This window comes from Varanus komodoensis, unplaced genomic scaffold, assembly GCF_004798865.1.
Source record: "Varanus komodoensis strain SLA01 unplaced genomic scaffold, ASM479886v1 scaffold29_1, whole genome shotgun sequence".
In the NCBI taxonomy this organism is placed as follows: domain Eukaryota; kingdom Metazoa; phylum Chordata; class Lepidosauria; order Squamata; family Varanidae; genus Varanus; species Varanus komodoensis.
In genome coordinates, this window is record NW_025335759.1 from 1,470,323 (window position 1) to 1,491,356 (window position 21,034).

Genomic DNA, 21,034 nt, shown 5'->3' on the forward strand with positions numbered 1-21,034 from the left:
TATAGGACAGAACAGAGGATAATATTGAGGTTGTTTGTCCAACAGGTTTCATTATTTTTTTATTATTCTGACCCTCATAGGGGGACAAATGCATTTTTCTGCTGCTGTTGGGACTGTGTGACACTCAATGAGCCCACCCTATCATGTGTTGAGCCTGTATGCCTCTAGAGCTTTTTTGGTTGGGGTTTGGTGGGTGGCTATAAGGACCATGGCTTTTTAATGGTCGTTTTGTGTTTCTGGAATAGCCTCTCCAGGCATATTTTCCTGACACCGGCTGGATCTCTTTTTAGATGCCAGGTAGTAAGTGCTGTTTATTAAAGTATTAGCAGATATTGTAGATAGTGGTTGGTTTGCTGAATGCCAGTCTGACTGTTTTGAAGATGTAAAATCTGTGTATTATAAACCTTAGTAAAATATGTGTATTATGAACATTACAGATATTGTGTATATGTGTAGAGATATATTTTAATCTGGGCTAATTGTTTTTCTGTGTGGTATTATGTTTTGCAAGTGTCATTACCATCTGATTACCATTGCAAAAACTTATGTTGACACTTTGGAAGTCAGCCTTTGTATGCTGCTCTCTTGAACAAACTTATTCTACTGGGGTAACTTTATTTGAAAATGAAGTTTTTATATCAATATCAGAAATAATGGGAAAATAACACTGTGCTGAAAATGTCATCTCAATGATGATGAATGAACAGTGTCCAAAATTGAGAATGCCACTTTAACACAGGACTTCGATTACAATAATAGGCCAGATCATTTTTCCAGATAATTAATTTATTAAGATCTATGGGTGTCTTTTAGGGGAACTTCTGCCAAGGGTAGATTTGCTTTCATGTGTCTGATACTTGGTTGTGGGTGGGATCTCAGGTTGGACAGTACCAATAGGTTGGGAAGAAGTTCTTGGATCAGTTCCTATGGGACTTTTCTGCAGTAGAGTCTAAACTGTGGAACTCTCTTTTAGACATGCCTGCCTGACACCTTCTCTTACCTTTTAGATAAATTCCATGTTGTTCTCTTGTTTTTTTAATGGTAATTAAGAGCCTTTTAAATATTTTAGTGGCTTTTCAAATCAGCTGCCTTTATACTTGTTTTTAATTGTGTTTCTTGCTTGCATTTTGTAAAATAGTGTAAACACCTACAGGGTGTTAACATTGAAACATGGGTTGTAAATCCTAACAAATGGTAACAATTGTTAAAGTATTGTCTGACCTGGCATCAGGAAAGAATAGAAGTCCAGTTTTGTTAGACTTACTTTTAAGAAGAGCTTTCTAGTGCAGTATGGAAGAAAAGATAGAGCAGTGTCCTCAAATTGCTGAGTGATCTCTTCATAGCTTAGGCAGACAAGCCTAGTGAAACCTTGTCATATTTACTTATTCTATTAATGTACATAACACATGGTGCTTCAAGCAGAATCAGAGGATGGGTTTTGCCCCAGAGGACTTAAAACCTAAAAATACATTGGAAGGAAATGGGAGCAGGCATAAACAAGGAAAGAATATGCAATTATTTCAATGATAGGTAGTCAAGCTTGGTTACAGTAGGGTGGGTTAAGCAACCCAGTGCCCCCCAGAAGCTTTGAAGTACAACTTTTAGAATCCTTGCCTATTGGCCATGCTGCCTGGGTCCAATGGCAATGGTGGGTTTTTCTGGAAAAAGTAGAAGTGGGCTTTTTTCCAGAAAATTGTCCAATGTTCTAAATATTTTCTGATTTAGCATATTTATTTGGCTCATTTTTACTTTCTAATTCACATTTTTGCTAGTAAGCACATACAATTAATAGTAAAAAGTGAAAATATAAGCAATGCCAATTTTAGGTGCAATATAAATATTTTTTTTTCTTAGCAGCTGCAAATTATTTGCACTAAATTATATGTTTAAAGGAAAATTAAATGACCCATATAATAGAGTTTAAATGCAATACTCAAATGTTACATCCAAATGTTATATTCAAACTTTTATGTGGAGGTTATTTCATTGGAATATTTGTAAAACTGTGAAGACAATAGCAGAATTATTTATTTTCTAGGCTGCCCAAGCTGTCTGCACATTTTATGACATAAACTTCCTTCTGCTTGTTTATATTTAGCAAAGTGAGCTACACCTGAAAGAATACACTGTGTTTAGAACAGGTACCTCACCAAATGCTGGTATGTCTTACATCAACAAGTATTTTGCTGAAGTAGCTGAGCACTTTCAACTTCATTCACTTTGTACTGCTAATCAGCTCTGCTACAAGTTGAGAAAAATCTAATTCAGAAGAACTGGTGGATTGTTCTATTGGAGGGTGGATGTGGGTCTGTGGGCACTGGCTGGAGTGCTTGGGGGGCAGCTGCTGTTGCGCTCCTATCCTGCTATCCCATGGGTAATTGGCTGGCCACCGTGTGAACATGATGCTGAACTGGATTGCTCCTTGGTCCAATCCAGCAGGGCTCTTCTTATGTTCTTAAGTGAAACAAAGTGTAATTTTAGTCTTACTTTCAGTTTCAGTTGCTCTTCAATTTGTTGTTAAAGAGTGTTAGCAATAGAGGGCACATACACCATGAGGAACTTTCTGGTCCAGACCCAGGAATGAGTTGTCATTACCTAGTTTTCAGTTCCCCAAGGGGAAACTGTGCACAAGAGTTTGTCAATGCTCACCTTGGAAGAATAATTTATAGATAATCATATCCTATCATTTCTTACAGTTAGCCTGATTATGTGAATGCAAAGATACCTGGAAAAATATAGCATCAGAACATCACGGGCTGTTAGGAGTTTTAGTTCAAAATATCTGGAAAGCACTGGGTTATCTAACTCTGCATTTAGGCTATTAGGATTAGCAGGTTGTTCTAATGACTCCAGTAAGCAGTACTTGGGATACTGTACAGACCCTCCAGTCATACAGCATCTACTGAAACGATGGTTACATTTGAACATGATAGTAAATTATAATTCAGTGCTATGTGCACTCCATCGCCTTTTACATGACCAGGGGGAGGTATAAGCCAGAATTCCGCTTTGCTTGAATGGATTATCGGTCTGTTGTGTGTGGTATAAAATAAACTTTAGGGCAAACCTATCGAGTGGCCCTCAGAGACTGGAAGCTCCTGAACTCAGAGGTGTCTGATTATCCAGTTCAGGTGAGTGGAATGGCAAAGATGACCCTCACCTCGCTGATTTGGTTAGGTGGGCTCTTAACCAGTGAAAGGCAAAGCAAAACAACTTGGCTTTGTTGTTGACTTAATTAGAGTTTGACTAGAGTTTAAGTCAAGTCACAATTCCTTGTTCACTTCTAACTAGGAATTTGCCAAGGCAAATCAGAATTCTGTCTCTCACTTCCTATCAATCACATGGGAAGAGGAGGCGGGATCACATGAGCCAGGAGTAACTATGGCCTGCAGGTGGTTAGAATGGGTGTAATTATTCCTGCCAGAACTTTCAAGACTGAGACAATCTAGTTTTCTTCTGTGGATCTGGTCCATTAGCATCAACTGCAGAGGGGTGCAGACACATGCTACAGAAGTGCCAGGCTAGCTGCTATACAGGATAGTTGCTTACAATCAACTCTGTTTATTAAATAAGTCGGTCTCTCTCAACGATGTGTAGTATGTAGTGCCATTTGTGTTGCTCCCCAGAATTTAGATTGACCTCTGGTTGCTCAACAAACTCAGCAGAACCCTCCTATGATGTGAGTAAACATTCCTTTAGACCAGCCTTTCCCAACATAGTACTCTCCAGATGTTTTGGACTACCACTTCCATCAGCCCCAGCTAGCATCGCCAAAACATCTGGAGGGCATCAAATTGGAGGTAGCTGCTTTAGACATAAAAACAAGCATGAATGAATGAGTGATGTGAATTCTCTGGGAAATTTTGAATTGAACAGTTTTCCAAAACAAATTAAGTTAATTTTCTTAGGGTTAATTTGCAGAGGGGAAAATGAGTTTGCCTTGAGATGTGTTACCAAGTTCTAGAGAAAGACTGGGTAAGTTTTAGCCGTTCAGAAGCTTTAGCATACTGATCACATCATCCCCTACTGTTGGCTGTGCTGGCTAGGGTTGATGGGAACTGTAAACCAAAGTATCAGGAAGGCTACAGGTTTCCCCACCCTGCCTTATAGAGATCTAATTTAGCATGTGTATTTTACTTATACTCAGTAAGCAAAGCTGAAGAAAAGCATTAATTGATAAGGTTTTGTTCCAATACGCCACATGTGTTTCATCTGATATATTGAAGGGGGCAAATGAAAGCACACTTAATACTATTGAAACAGTATATTATGTACACATTTTCAATAGAAAACTTCTAACAATTTGAAGATTTCTCTTACCTTGTTTGAATGGAATAAAAAACTGTTGGCATGTGAGGTTATGTTGCAGCCTTATGCATATTTAGAAAGAAAATGTTTCGGCAACGCCAAGCTTTCCCCAGTTAACCATGCGAGCTGAGGAATGCTTTTTCTGTCTAAGCATGCTTTGGATTGCACCCTTAACAACACAAAGAAATAGGCACGATACTCTGACAGCCATTTATTTATTTAGTCTGGGCTTAGCTCTCTTCTGCTAAGCTTTTCGGGAACCTTCAGTTTCACTTTGCTATTAATTAGTTCCATTCCATGCTGAGACATACATGAACTTCAATAATCTCTTTCTGTTTTCATATGCTTACAAGGAATAATCACCTTAAAAACATTAATGACAACTTTGAACCTGCCAGACTTGCCTAAGATTGAATTTGGAATTGGTATCTATTAATTTTTCTAAGGAGATTATGAAATGGAACAATTTCCATGGGGAAAAAAACAAAGCATTGGAAAATGTTCTGCTGAACATCCCCTCAGTGAATACGTAATATGAGAATCATAGCCCAACAAAGAGCTCAGCCTTTAAGTCAGACTCTTACACAGCTGCTAAAGTAGTCCAAGAGACAGGTAAGGTGAGGATTTTTTGCCACATCCGTGTTGCTTTTTCAGACTCACTAACTTGTGTACTATTTTTGGTATGACTAAACAAAGATAAGGCTGTCTTTACTGCCCTTGTAAAGCTTTCTAAATTATTTTCTATCTTTGGTTTTACTAACTAATCATGGGTATGTTTCTTTGATCTATAGCCTTTCTATATTAAATTTATAATTAACCTCTTTCCACCCATATTCATTTCAACACTATAATTTTCAAACAATATTATTTTTTTTACCTGAGGTTCATTGATCCAGTCTTATTTAAGGCATTGACTGTTATAGTTCAACTTGCCCTTTTCTTTAATTCTTTAAAGTGATCCTTTAAAGTGATGGATGGCCTAGAAATATCCTAAATAAATAAATAAAACAGAGAGGGACATCTATTGTGTTGACATGTCACAATTGTGTTCTAGTGGCTGAAGGCAAAAGAGGACAGGGCCTAAAATTGCCAGCATGTTTTAACTTAAAGATGTGTAACTTCAGGCCAACAGCATTGTTAACAATATTCTTATGGCCCTTGAATATGCAGAAGATTTACAACTGACCTTCCCCAGCTTCTGTTCCAAAAAATTTTATGGTGCCAGACCATCATGGTTTAGTCTCATTTAAAGCAATGGGGCATGACTAACTTTACTGATCTGAGCATGGTTGCTTTAAATGTGACTAAATCTAGATTTAACCACTGGTTTCTGCTGCAACAACCTAAATTGGCTGCTTCTCTGGATTTTATTCAAGTGAAACCATTGAACTATTGAACCATTTCTCAAATTTGGAACATTTCACCCATCCACTCTAAGCAGTTTACTTTTAAAATGTGTAAAGCTAACAACTCTGCATCCCGTTTGGTTCTGCATTCATTGCTCATCTGGTCATTCCTCTTCATTGAGAAGAAGCAAACTGAGCAGACAAGATGCATCTGACATCCTCCTCTAAGGGCTGATAATTTATTAAGAGTGCAGTCCTATGTACACACAGACAGAAAAATGCCCTGTATGCTCCAGTGTTCCTCTCTCCACACATCCACACACAGGGTGGATAAACATAAATGATTTAAAAAAATAAATAAATAGAATTATTTTATTTAAATTGGATTTTTAAAAAATGCTGTAGTCGGGGAAAAAAAATCTGAAGATAATTGTCTGTTTAAGATGCATTGTATCCCACAGGTTATTCATCATGAAACGATTAGTTTTTAGTTAAATAGCATAAGGCTGTATATAGCATTCATGCAATGTTTAAAAGTTTTGGTAAATGAATTTCATTAATCCATTCACCATGTCTTGCCCTTCCAGAGATTTCTGTAAGATTATTGGGCAGTTTTTCTATCTAGAAGATATTATCACAGATGCTTGGTTTTACAGTTCTCAAACTTTGAATGTGTGTCTGCAGAGATCACATGCCTCTTCTTCACAGCCAAGAGTTGAGGGAAAAAGCCCATAATCTCACTGTTCCTTTGCAAATCTGTGTACAAAGAATCAACCTCATTCCTCTTAAATGCCAAGTTTCAAGAAATTAAGTAACTAGAAGACTCTGATGGGAGTGGAATAAATCAGCACAAGAAGTTAAATGTGTGTGTGTGGTTGGGGGGGTGCACAGTAAAAATGAAAGTGAAGCCTTTTGAGCAGAATATTCCTTTTTGTGTACAGCCTGAGGTTTATCATACTGTTTTCTCCAGACAAAGAAAACTTATACAGTGGTAGCAGAGTGTAACAAAATTCCAATTTAGGAATATTAGACTGAAGTTCCTCTACCTACTGGTAATGCAGGCGCACGTGCAAATTATGTACAAAACCGTGTTTTAAATCTACTCTTAAATCCACCTGAGTTACACCTGAAGTGACTGAATGATTCCATTGCACCTGAAGTCCAGTTCTAGTGAGGACCAGTTCCAGAGTTAAGGGGGGCATTGGAAGTTGTTCATTGATGGCCCCTCCTGTGTTGGTGCCCCACTGGTGGTTTCAGCTGCGGGTAGCAACAGCAGCAGCATGTCAACTGAGTACTGTGTTGTTTCCAGTGTGGATGTGGGAACACGTTGTTTATGTTAGCAGTGAACCTGGCTCAGAACCTTGCAGCTGTCCAAGGATACAGTGCCCACGATACATCCGGATGCAGCAGTGTTACCCAGCTTGAGAATATGCTGATCGAAGTGAGACAAGGGCCTAAGAGCCAGTGTGGTGTGGTGCTTAGGGTGTCTATTTATTTAGTAATTATATTTCTGCCCTGCCCATCAGCCAAAAGGCTCCCTGGGTGGTTTATCAAGCAAAATTAGAATTGTTAATATAAGACACATGATAAAATCACAACAATGGAATGAATAAATAGAATAATACAAAAACCAATAATACAGTAATCCACCCCCTGCCACTGTAGCTAAAACAATCTCAGAGGTACAGTAAAAATTAGTAGATAAAGATACAAATCTAATTATGTAAATATTGGGAGAATAAAAAGGCTTTTACCTGGCACTGAAAGGAGTAGTGAGGTAGGTGATAACCAAGAAGGCCCTTGCCCTGGTAGCCACCCTCCTTGCTTTCTTTGGAGGGGGACCTCTGAGAAGGACCTCTGCTGGTGATCTCAGGGTTTGGGCAGGCACATACACGGAAGAAGGTGTTCCTTCAGATAACCTGGCCCCAAACTGTTTAGGGCTTTAGATGTTAATGTTAGCACTTTAACATTGGACTGGGGGATCTAGGTTCTAGCTTGACCACGAAGCTCACTGATTCTTAGCTTTAACTTACCTCACAGAATTGTTGTTGTGAGGATAAAATGGAGTGGAGAAGGGCTCTGTAAACTGCCTTGAGTCCCTTGCAAGTGGAGAAAGGGTGGGATATAAATGCTGTGTAATAAAAGGTGGCCAGAACAGTGTCCTGTAGAGACAGCTGGCAGCTTCAACATCAGGGCTGCAGAACCGCATGCCTGAGGTCCAGACATGGCCCTCCAGGGGTCCCATTCTTGACATCCTGTGTTATTTGGTCCTTCAGGCTTACTAATTCATCTGCGTTGCCTCTCATAGTACACAATATTTTTTGCACAGGCGGGAATCCTCTGCTCTCTCATCTCTATTGTCTATCACTGAAAATATTGTAGGGCTCATGGGAATGGTTTAAGTTTTATCCAGTTTTTATAGGCAACAAGCATAGAACCAATGATACTGAAGAGCAGTATGATGCTACAGCTCCCATTATCCCTAGCCAGATGTTGGCAGGGACTGACTCTAGTTCTAGGACAACTTATCTGGAGGGTACCAGCTTGGGGAATGTTGGTACAGAGTACATGAGAACAAGCTGTGTAGGGGATCAGGTAGAGAAGCAAAGGAAATGGGTGACAGTGATGTCAATCTTATCCAACCGAGGGAAAGGTTTGGCTTTATACTTAATGCATCCTCAGGTTGAGTGGTTACCTACACAACTATTAAAATGATAGATTTTCAAACCAGAACTGAGTATTGCTGGGTGAAAAGTGAGTTCTCGACTTTATCAGGGCCAGAGAAGTGAGATAAGACACTGGCAATCAGATAATGAGCCCTTACAGGTAGGTCTAGATCTATAAATTGTTTTTATTTTTGTAGAAGTCCAAACATAGGTCTCATGATGATTTACAAAAAATAAAAAATACACACAAACAAACAAGCGCATGCTAAACGCAGCAAAATAAGTATGGGGGGAAATAACAGAGGACGGAAAGAAAAGGGGTCGTGAAGAAATTACTCAGAATAAGACCACTGTCTCATGCAAGATCCTGTCAATAATAGATTTAGCGTGAAGCAATGCTAGATATGGGAAGCATGCAAAAAGAATTAGAAATTGTGAGAATGTAGGAAGACATAACATGACAGAAAGATTATACTGTGGGTTTTGCAGCTTGTAAGGGCAGAATGGGAAAGAGGAGTACAGTGGTCAACACCTACCCAGTTTCCAAATGAAGAAAGTAGAAGTGTCTGGATGAAACAGTGGTGGGAATAAAAGGGACCATTTTTTGACTGTAACATTGCCAACAAATTGGATAGAACAAATACATCCTTAGAGAAGGTAACTAAAATAAATTGGCTAACTTAGTTGGACTTGGTTGTTTTGGTATTTGTTGGAAGCTAAATTAATTTCATTGTATCAGAACACCTAAAAAGATCACGTGCAACTCCTCACCACCCCAAAACCTGAACATTCTGAATTTAGTTCAGAACAACAGAAAGCTACTTGTAGTGAGGATAAAGGTGGAAGGAACTCTGGAAGAAAGTATTCTGGAACTGATAGAATTGAAGATCCTGAGAGGGGTAGAGGACAGTGTCAATTCTGGTGTCTCTCACTTGCTCTTTTTTCCAATTTTAAGTTGATCCCATCCTGTTTTCACATCAATTTGCAACCTGAAAAAAGTCTGCTTGAAAATTTGTATACATTTTTCTAATAATGGATTTCTGTATGATCAATGTTCTGTACCTTTTGTCACACAAATGTATTCATTTTCTTTCCTTTTTATGTTTGGAGAAGTAAATTCCACAATTCTGAAAAATGTGAATACTGAAAATAATGGTGTTTGGTTTGCACATTGATTGAGGGTGTGCAAATTTTGTAAATTCCTGTCAGAATGCAAACATGACTGAGAATCTTCCCCGTCCCTATTTTGCAAAAAGAACCAGTTGACAAAATACACTGGATCTCTTTGTAAAAAGCAGACTGACTAATTCAGAATTCATAAGCTTGATTCCAGTGTTTATTTTATTTATTTATTAAATTAGTATAAAAGCCGCTCTATTAGCATTATGCTCTCTAGGCTGCCAAAAAGTTGTGCTCTTCTGTATGTAGGGGCATATTTGAACCAGTTGAAGCTTATATTAATGGAGAAGGTAGTGAGTTTAGTTGATTTCCCATCCCCTTACATTCCCCAGAAATTATGATTCAGAGGACTGAGAAATTCTCCAGAAGGGCATGCAGTAGACTGAAGGGGGGAGTCAGTGAAAATCGCCTCTCCTATTTGCTGGACTTTCCAGGAGATCAAAGACTTAGCCACAGGTGAAAGGCCTCCTATATGTATGTTTGTTTTGGCTTTTTTCCTTCATTTGATTTATTAGGGTGAATCTCTGAGTCCCAGTTCAAAGAGATGGACCAATCTAGATGTTTCTGTGAGGGAAGATTAACTCCCTCCCTACTCTGCTTCTTTACTTTAAATGCATGGCAGTAGATAAAGCCAACCTGAATGAATTTGGTCTGAATTTGTAAAGAAAGAAAACTCAGATGAGACTATTTACAGTTTTGATAAAAGAAGTGGGAAAAGTTGCTCTTCACAGTAATAAAGGAGCAGGACCAAATACTCGCATAAACGAGACAGTGGCTCTAATTACATTCATCTAACCAGGTGGGCAAATTTCAAGATCCTGAACTATATTAATACTTAAGAATTCATGGAGAACTCTACAGTCTCAGAAGAATGGGGGGGGGGAATAAGCATTTCTCTTCACATGAGCTTAGCTTCGCCCATTCAAGCAAATAATCCAGCAATTAATTTAAGTGCCTAGAGGAAACGGAAGTGACTGCTAACAGTGGAGTCAAGCACACTGATCTGCCACTGCCATTAGTGGAGAAAGGCTCTGTATCTTAGGACCACCACAATACTTCTAGAGATGACAGAACTCAAGCATTTTGAAACTCGTCCTGCTTTTTTTTTTCATGGGTCCACAGACTTAGCCTGAATCCATTCATCAAGAAGTATGGTGGGCATGTTGTGAGCGGAACCGGCTGGAGCTGGGGGGTCAGACTAGATGGCCCGGGAGACCCTTCTGACTCGCTCTGTTTCTATGTTTCTAAGTAGCTATTCTTAAGTGATCTCAAGCTTGTGCATGCTTTGAGGACTTTTTGTTTCCGTTTTACATGAGCAGCAGATCTTCATATGGAATTGAAGCTTCCTCTAGCTGTTTTTGTGAATGGCATGAGTGTCTACTATTCTAGAAAACAGAATCTGGGAGCTGGTGCAGGCATGCAGAACTAGCACTGGAAAGTTTGCCTTAGTTACTTGATTGAAGAAAATGGAGGCTGTGATTCTCTGACAGTAAAGTTCTGTGTCCAGTCCCAAATTCAGCCCTTGCATGGAGTATGTGCAGTTTTGCTCCCATCCATTGTGTTTGAGGCAAAGGCATGAAGTTATTTGTGTAAGCCGTCCTGAGGCTCTCACAAAGGGCGGCATTCAAATATCTTAAATGAATAAATAAAATAAATGAAGTCACAGACTTGCCAGATCTGATGTTTTTGTTCAGGCATTGCAACTTAGTGATTTTCCCCATCACACAACCTAATGGGGAAGTAGAGAACTGAAACCACATACAATGGTAAAGGAACAAGCTACATGTAAAGGATCTTCGATAAAAAGTGTCAGGAAATATTATTTTGTTAAAAGCCAACTTGGGGGCAATGACAGGAGGGTTTGAATTAGGTGCTACATGTATATTCCCTCTCTCTTCTCTAGTTGCCCAACTTAACCCATCCCAGGTTGCTATTAGCCATGGAAGCAGCGGGCAGACAGGTACGTTACAGATACCCTGGCTGCTTTTCACCAAAGAAAGAGATGTCAAGAAACTAGATCATAGATTTCCCACATCAGCCTGAATTCTTTCATATCCTCTGCACCTGTCTGTAGCTCAGCCATACTGGCGGTGCCACTACATTCAGCAGAAACCTTGCCGGTACTAAGTCACTTACTATGAAAATATATATGAAATGTGTTCCTTCCAAAAGCCTGATCCTCAAAAACAGATAACAGAAGAACAATAACAGAAGTGGAATTGACTTGTAGGAAATCTTGATGGGTGTTGATCAGATCAATAAGAGTGGGTTTTGTGAGAGCCAGTGTGGCGTGATGGTTAAGAGCCTGGGATTGGGACTCAGAGGATCTGAGTTCGAGTGCCCACTCAGCCACAGAGCCAACTGGGTGACTTTGGGCCAGTCACAGGCTCTCAGCCCAACCTACCTCACAGGGTTGTTGTTGTGGGGATAAGATGGAGGGGGAGAGATGATGTAAGCTGCCTTGAGCCCTTTGTAGGAAAAAGGCAGGATATACATCGCAAAGACTCATTATGAAGCATTATTTTAGGGTGTAAAGATAGTTTTGAGTGCAGGTGTTGTGTCTGTAATAGGCAGTAGTCAAAATATTTTCTAATCTGGCACTTTATACTCATTGCTGTGCTGCAGAAGCTCTTTCAAGAGCTACATTCTCCAGAGTCCATTTAATACTCATTAATATTTGCAGTTACTCTTTAGGATCTGGATGCAAAGAGGAGAGAATTTCTTCGTTTCTGCTTTTGCGTCAGTTTGAAAAATCCTGATTTTCTCAGTATATGATGGGTATATATGGATATAGAATTGATATAAAGTAATCGTTTTTAAATGTCAGAGTTGGTAATGAGCATTACACTGTTTGTTTCTTTTTTAGACATTGCTACAATATGCTGGCAGTCGGGCTGCTTCGGAGCACGTTTTGCCTTTTTTGGAAGTGTATCGAGTCGCCATTCAAAGCTTTGCCAATGCCCGACCTTACTTGACTACAGAATGTGAAGAAGTTCTTTTGGTACTTGGCAGGCTAGTGCTGTAAGTACGGCTTGACACATTCATTTTCGGGGGGGGGGGGGGGGGGATGAATGCCTCCAGCAAATCTCATCTCATTTCCAACATTGTAGGAAATATATTGCCAGGATGGTATAATGGGTTGACTTGTGGATTTGGAGACCTAAATTCAAAATTCATCACATCCGTGTTACTCACTGGGTAACCTTAAGCTAGTCCAACCTGCCTCATAGAGTTGCTGTTAGGGGGAAAGGTGGTAGTTCTGCCCTGACCCCCTTGGAAGAATGGTGGGATGCAAACACGACGCGACTTATTTGTGGAAAACATGCTCTCTCGCAAATGGCAAACAGCATCTGTTTTGTTGCCTCCTCCTTATGCCCCCTTTTATTGTATCTTAATCCTGAATACCTACTGGTGTTTCCTATATTGCACTTATTTTTTTCAAACTCAATTTCTGAAAAATTGGAAAATGCAAATGCAACACTTCACATGCTCTTTATCATTCCTCATAGTGGTTTTCTCAGAGCAAAAATGCTGTTGAGGATGAGCTGACAGTGCCACAATACCATGCTATAATGCCAGTATCTAACCATTGCTAAATATCTCTCCGCTCTCCCCATGGGAAACAACCTAAGTTCTAGTAGCAATTGTTAAGCTGTTTGACCATGACTGTGCATACCTTTCTAGTATGTTTGTACATTCTTTTGGCCTAGAGTGATAATACATAGAGGTGCAAAATGGCCCAGCAATAAACAAACACTTCCTAATTGTACTTCTAACACATTTACTTCTATGACTTCTTATTTTCAGGAGCTGTTTTGAACTACTGCTTTCTGTGCCTGAAAGTGAAGAGCAGTCTGAACCATTGTTGAGATTGTTTCAGTCCCTACAGGCAAGTATATGTAATGTCAGTTCCACAGAGGACCTTGTTTCAATGGCTAGTAGCTAGAAACCAGCTCTCTTCAAATTGTAATTAAACAGGTTTATGTGTTTGAGGAAAGGGGGTAGGGAAAAAGGGACAAAGGAGAGAGAGATACACACAGGGAGAGTCTTGGTATGAATGACTTAAAGATTTGGCCTAGTAATACTTTGAGAAATTCTGAACTGCAAGCATTTGGAAATGGCATGGGTACAAATACATCATAGGGATTCCAAGTGAAGTTGCAGCACACAACATTCGAGATGTTAATGCTTTACAGAGCCCTTAATATACATTGAGGTTGTGAGCAGCTTTTTAGGTGATTGATAAGATCAATAAGGTGCAGTATGGTAGCAGCATTCTGTTTCACAGAACAGGAGGGGGTGTGTTGGATTAAGTGGAGGGGGAGTGTGTGCTACAAGAGGGAACACAGCACTCAAGGAACTAAGTAGGGAATTTACAAAGTGAAAGATGAGCCAGATTGTGAAGCATTGCTGTGGGAGAAATGGTAGCTTCTCTGGTGTTACCCACCTAATGTGTTAGATCAATAATACTCAAGTGAATGCACACTTTAGCAGAGATTGACCTTGTGGGAAAATATAATCCCCATTATAAAAAATAATGTAATGGAAGTATTGAGAAAATGCCATAACACACCATCATATATAGAGGAAATAAGTTGGGATGCTTTGCAAGGGGACAGTTGATTTTTCTCTCATGGGTATGGATAGTATGGAAGATCTCTTGGGCTCTTACCCTTTCAAAACTTGATAGCCTTTTCTTACCTGCTTGCATAGGATCTTCTCTCTCCTTCAATTCAGTTTATTTGGATTCCAAAATACTCAGATTCCAGCTGGGATCACTGCTATCTAACACAGTTTAAAAGGTTTTCTTTCTCTACCACATAGGATTCCCATAATGCTTTACTTGAATTTGGAGATACTAGCCTTGAAATACTGGCTGACATCTCCAAGGAAGGTGTGTGGAAGAATCCAGTTCTTTTAAAGATTATATCACAGCAACCAGTAGAAGCAGAAGAAGGTAAATACTGAAACTCTTCCTCAAATCACTCTGTCACTATTCTAATGTGTGCAGTACTTGTTCTTTCCCAGTGAAACATGTTGCTACTAAAGAACTGAGCAGGTTGATAGGCATTTATAAATTGCTCTTGCATGTGGTATGCAAATTCTTCACTTACCTTCAATCCTGAGCCATCATTTCAGTCTCTTAACTTTCCCCTTATTCATCAGATTGCTTAGTCCTAGAACATTTTTCCCTAATCTGGTGCTCTCCAGATGTGTTGATTTCTATATAACTCCTCAACCATCTGGAAGGCACCAGGTTAATGAAGGTCATCCTGAAATTTCCCTCTGTTGTAGTATAATCTGTCTCCAAAAACAGTTGGAGATCTGCTCTGTTTTGTAACACTGCAGTGTTTTTAAGGGATCTAGTAGTTCTGTAAAGAGCTCTGTGACCTAGAACTTACCTGACAGTCACTTACCTACCTCCAACGTCTAACAATTACAAGGAAAGACATCATGTAGTCTCTTCAGGGAGCTGCCTTACAGTCAGGATATTCTCCATATTTAAATGAACAATATGTCTTTCTCATTGTTCCTATTAAAGGCAAAGTCCCCTTCCCCTTTGGCAGAATTGGCTTATGGGGGAGCTGATCAGCTCTTCTGTTACTGCCAACTAAGAGTTCTGAACAAATTGAAACCTTGCTTACTCTTGCAGGGGAAAAAAGGTATAAAATAAATGTGTTGCATATTTTCAACTAAAGTTCAGCACTGATTATTGATTTGGCAGTAGTCATTCAACCATTTTCTGTGAAGTCTAGGCCCTTCTTAAACTTACCACAGTGGTAGAGGAGGCATTTTTGTTTGTTTGAGCGCAGATAGCTGCCACACTGTTGGCAAGACTGGTATTTGGCCAGTCTTGTGTGGGCCCTTCCTTCCTGAATGCCACCTGGCCAGGAGAGGTGATCATAGAATGGGAAGCATGTCAGAAGCATTGCCATACAGTTTGGGCCTCTGAGCTTTTACCCCAGCAGCATGGGTTAGAAAAAAAGCAGCCCTTACAGCGGCAATATATCCAGTGATCTTGGGTGATATGATCAAGTTTTTTTCCTCATATACTGCAGACAAATATTTGGAGTGTATTCCCACTGAAGATATGTAAATTGAATGGCTTAACATTTCTTTAGTCTAGAAGAAAATTGATGAAGGCACAGAATGGCAACTCGAGATTGATAGGCAAATGGTCAAGCATCATCTAAGTGGGTTGAATGAGTTCAAATCTCCAGGGCCTCAAAAACTCCAGCATAGAATCATAAAGGAACTGGCAGAAGAACTTCCAGAACCACTATTACCCTTGAGAAATCATGGAGGACAGCAGAAGTACCAGATGACTGGAGAAGGGCTAATGTTATCCCTGTCCTCAAGAAAGGAAAAGAAGAAGGGCCTGAGAACTACAAACCAGTCTCTCTGACATGACTCCCTGGGATAATTCTGGTGCAGATTATATAGCAGTCAGTCTGCAAACACCTTAAAACAATGCAGTGGTTACTAGGAGCCAGCCTAGATTTGTCAAAAACAAATCCTACCAGACTAATCTGATTCTGTTTTTTAACTGGGTAACCTTCCTAGTAGACTGTGGGAATGCTGCAGACATAATATATCTTGACATCAGCAAATGTTTGACAAAGTGCCCCATGATATCCTGATTAGCAAACTAGCTAAAAGTTGGCTAGATGGAACTACTATTGGGTGGTGTATCCACAGTTAGTTACAGAATCTGACTTGGAGAGTGTTCATCTATGGTACGTTCTCCAAGTGGGGAGAGGTAGGAAGTGGGGTACTGCAGGGTTCAATCCTGGGCCCAGTGTTCTTTAACATTTTTATTAATGATTTGGATGAAAAAGTGCAGGGAACGCTTATCAAATTTGCAGATGACACAAAACTGCTAAGTGAATACCCTGGAAGTCAGAAATAAGATTCAAGGTGATCTTGATAGGTTGGAATGCTGGGCTGAAAACAATGGAATGAAATTCTGTAGGGACAAATGCCAAGTTCTGTACCTAGGAAAAAGAAACCAAAATGCATTGTTACAAGATGGGGAACACTTGACTCGACGGTGCTATGGATCATAAGCTGAATAATGAGTCAGTAGTGTGATGTGGCTGCAAAAAGGGCAAATGCTGTTTTGGGCTCCATTAATAGAAATATCACTTCGAAATCCTGTGAAATACTAGTTTCCTTTTAGTCAGCACTGCTTAGGTCTCATCTGGAGCACCACATCCAGTCTGAACACCACAGTTTAAATGCAGACTAGCTGGAAGGGATTCAGAGGAAGACGACAAGGATGATCCAGAGACTGGAAACAAAGCCCTATGAGGAAAGATCAAAATAGCTTGGAAGGTTTAGCCTTGAGAAGACTGAGAGGAGGAGATATCATAGCACTCTACAAGTTCTTGTTGCAAAAAGGAAAACAGGATCTCTTCTTGATCATCTCAGAGTGCCTGACATGGAATAATAGGCTCAAGTTACAGGAGACCATGTTCCAGCTGAACATCAGAAGGAACTTCCTGACTGTTAGAGCAATATGACAGTGGAACCAGTTATGTAGGGAGGTTGTGGGCTCTCCCACACCAAAGACATGCAACTGGATAGCCATCTGAGAGGGACAGTTTAACTTGGAATCCTGCATTGAGCAGGGGGTTGAACCCAGTGGCCCTCCTGGCACCTTCCAACTCTATTAGCCTATGATCTTATATTTTTACGTAGTTCATATATAACACAAACCCATTGGATAAGTAAATGGTTTATTCAGCGCACAGCTGAGTCATGGTTTGTTATCCTCCTTTTCCTGCTCTCTCCTTGTACTCCAAATGCCTTTGTGGCGTTGTAGTACTGGCAATGTACAGCAGCTCAGTTTTTAAACACTCTTGCCCATTGCTTCTGTAACCTGGTTCTTTAATGTTTCCTAGATTGTTAGCGGTTAATAAACAATGGCTTTGTTAGTGCATACTAGATCCTCTTGTTTCTACCTATATTATAAAGATGTTTGTAGAAATTTATGGAATATTGTTTTTGCTGAGATGCTTTGAACTAATGTTGCTTAGAAATGTGAAGCATTAATATACTCAAGTGGTGCTGTAAAGAAAGTGACATAGAAAATTCATTTTATGAAATCAACTCATAGATTGAGAATCAGACCAGTGACTTCTCAAAATTGACGTGGTTCACACAAGACACTAAACCATGACTTAACTCATGGATTGTTAAATGTGACCCACACTGAAATTTTCTCCCCACCTGAATTTAGATTCAGAAGTCAGTTCCAGGATTCCATGAGAAATGGGCCAAGAATGCAGGCAGCTGCTGGCATATCCATATTTGAGTTAAGTTCTGGTGATAAATGAGTGTGTGCTAACATATCATCATCTTTTTCTAGTCAATAAGCTGATTAAACGAGAAGGACCAGCCTTTCTGCAGATGAGAATAAAACATTTGATGAAAACAAACTGCCTTCCTCAAGCTGCATCTTTGTCCAAACTGTGTAAAGAGTCCCCAGAAATATCAGATGTATCGCCTTTTCTCCAGGCCTACATAACATGTTTGTGTTCCATGCTTCCAAATGAAGAGTCTATCAGGGAGGTGAGTGGGCAGTCATTGTAGATTGATTCTAGCAAAACTGTGAATGCTGTTGTTAGGGCTTGGTAAATGTAAGTAGATACCTGTGGTCAGATCCTAGAACTGGTGGGAGTTAGCTCCCATTCTCCCATATAAACCATGGAAACTAAACAGTGTTTCTGTTCTCTCTCTGTAGATTCTTACCTTCCATCCAGCTTAGTTTCCCTCCTTCTCCAGCTTGTTCTGCATCCAGTCACCTTGTCTTATTCAGCAAAAACGAAAGAGTATCTGTGAATGGAAGTGTCCATTAGTGGCCTAACCATTTGTCATAGTTAATCCTATTTGTGCTTTTTTCCTTGCTTTCCTTGTTCCTTGCGTTCTCAGCAACAATTTCCCAGCTCATTCTGTGTTTTAAGCTCTCAGTGGTGACACTTTAACTCTTACCAGTTAAAGTGTTCACTCATATGCTGTGATAAAATAATTTCTCTGCCAGTGTTCTTTGCGGAAGTAGGAGTAACACTTCAGCAAAATAAAGCAGCACTTTGGTGATTCTGTTAATCAGATTTCTTCGTTATCAGAACAGCTTTGCTTGTGCCTAGGAGGACAGTTCCAGTCTGACACTGCATTTGCTTTGAATTGCCTTTTTTTCTTCGGGTGTTTGTGCACAGTTGGCATGAATACCGTTTGGCAATCTATGTCCTGTGCTTAATTTAATCTCTCGCTCTGCCTGTGAGGAATCTGGAATTCCCATTGTTGAAATTCTTCCAACGAAATCTTAAATATAATTCTGTGAGACAGCCAGAATGTGGTACTTGCTCATTTGGCCAATAACTCAAATGAGTGGTTGCCATTCTGATGAAGAATAGATCTGAACTATGTTTCTGAGGTATTGCCACTGAGCCGCAATGGTATATGAATGCCTTCGTTGCATGCAGTGGAGTTTAACAGAACCACTGAAATAGCCCATGGTTTTGCAGTAGAATAGGGATGCCTTCCTGTGAGATGCTTTGTTTGTTTCTCCCATGAAACTATTTACAAAATAGTTCTCACCCTCTTACTTCTCTTTGAAAGATTGCAAAGGTAGACTGCAAAGAAGTCCTGGATATGATATGTAATCTGGAAGCAGAGGGCCAAGACAGCACTGCATTTATTCTTTGCACGACGTACCTCACTCAGCAGCTTCAGACGGCAAGTGTATACTGCTCCTGGTAAGTAGTGTGTCTAAATATCTATTTTCAAATCAGTATTTTAGTTCTGGTCCAAATGGTCCCTCTAGATTGCTTATAATAAGGATATAGTCATTTTTCCTGTGGTTGTATCTGAGTATTTCTCCCCCCAGTTCTCAGGAACTTAACAGGGGAGGCTGTTAGCAAAATCTAGACATCATGAAACCCAGTAAGATTAACCAAATATATCTTTGACTACATTCAGAAGATGCTTCAGTCTCTAGAACATGTTTTGGAGGATCGGAAATAGTCAATGGCAAAAATCAGATGGACATGTTTGCTTCTCTCCTTCCTCATTTTACAAGAAGAGAAACTTTGAAACTTCTCGTTAGCAGTACAGTGTGGGATTGTTTCCATCCCAGTATCATTGAATATGCCCTTAGATCAGATCAGGTCTGATTTTGGAAGAAAACAAAAGAAGGCATCAGTACAAAGGGAGATGCGATAAAACGTGTATTTATTTTGTTCTATGTATCAAAACATATTTAGCCAAATAAGCCTATAGTCCTTTGCCTGTTAGATAGAAAAAAAGTCATATAATTCCCAGCATTCCCCAGTCAGCCATATCTGGGAATTATAGGACTTCCTTTTTTGTCTAAACAGACTTAGGATTGCACCCTGAATGCATTCAGTGCACCTTCTGAGATGGGTCTGTTGGATTTCTATGATCTGCTGGTTTCTCAGTCCCACTGATGCTTACATTCAGGCACCTTGCTGCCTGTCTTACCCTAATTCTTCAAGCAGAAGCAGCTTCATATTGTTGTCCGAAAGTAAGTTTATTGGCAAAATCCATTAAACCTTACCAATAAGAAAAGGGCTAATACTACTACCAATACTGTACATTTGTAGAATCGTGGAACAGTAGAGTTGGAAGGATCCATTAAGGCCAACCCGCTGCTCAGTGCAGGACTCCAGAATTAAAGCATCCTTAATAGTTGGCAGTCCAGCTGCATCTTGAATGCCTCTAGTGTGGGAGCACCCACCACACCCTAGGACATTGGTTCATGATCCAACAGGAGGATTTTTCTTGATGTTCAGCCAGAATCTGGCTTTCTATAACTTGACTCCAGTGTTTTGTGTCCTGCATTCTGGGATGATTGAGAAGAGAGTGTGTTCATCCTTTCAATTGTTCAATATTTGGGAGCTATAAAACTTCTAAACATGTAATTTTATTATGACTTATGATTTTCGTTTACATTATATTTTATTGTGTTTAAGTGTTTACTGCCCAGGCACCTTCAGCTATTGGCTATTCAGCTATAAAAACAAAGCTTCATACATCTAAATTGTCTGACTTTCTTGTTGTCTCTCTTTCTTTCTCTTTTATATTATCTATTTGTCCTAAACCTTCTCTGCAGGGAACTGACTTTATTTTGGAGCAAACTGCAAAGAAGAATTGATCCATCCTTAGATTCCTTTCTGGAGCGATGTCGGCAGTTTGGTATCATTGCTAGAACGTTGCAGCACTTGTTCTTCCTGATAAGAGTCATACAAGCTGAAGTATGTGCCTGTTTGTGGCCTGCTGATTTACGTTATCTGAGTTACTCTATTTCTGTATTTGACCAAAGTAATTAAGACAGACTTAGCTGTGCTTACCCAGATCAGATTTATTTATTTATTTGGAGTGCTTGTATGCCACCCCATTCGCATAAGCCTCGGGGCGGCTTCCAATCAAATAAATAACAATATACAAAAATATACAGAATTGGAAACAACCCGGAGTTAGATAAAAGCAATAAATAATTTAACAATCAATTAA

General features: G+C 39.7%; 1 protein-coding gene across 1 annotated transcript in view; it reads left to right on the forward strand.

Annotated features, from left to right (window-relative positions):
* RLF (RLF zinc finger) overlaps positions 1-21,034 on the forward strand; it is a 32,033-nt gene that overhangs the window by 1,144 nt on the left and 9,855 nt on the right. Inside the window, exons 2-7 of the mRNA XM_044434903.1 lie at positions 12,366-12,520; positions 13,307-13,388; positions 14,324-14,456; positions 17,871-18,073; positions 19,121-19,257; positions 20,634-20,775. Coding sequence (XP_044290838.1) covers positions 12,366-12,520; positions 13,307-13,388; positions 14,324-14,456; positions 17,871-18,073; positions 19,121-19,257; positions 20,634-20,775 — 852 coding nt within the window. The remainder of the gene's footprint in view (positions 1-12,365; positions 12,521-13,306; positions 13,389-14,323; positions 14,457-17,870; positions 18,074-19,120; positions 19,258-20,633; positions 20,776-21,034) is intronic.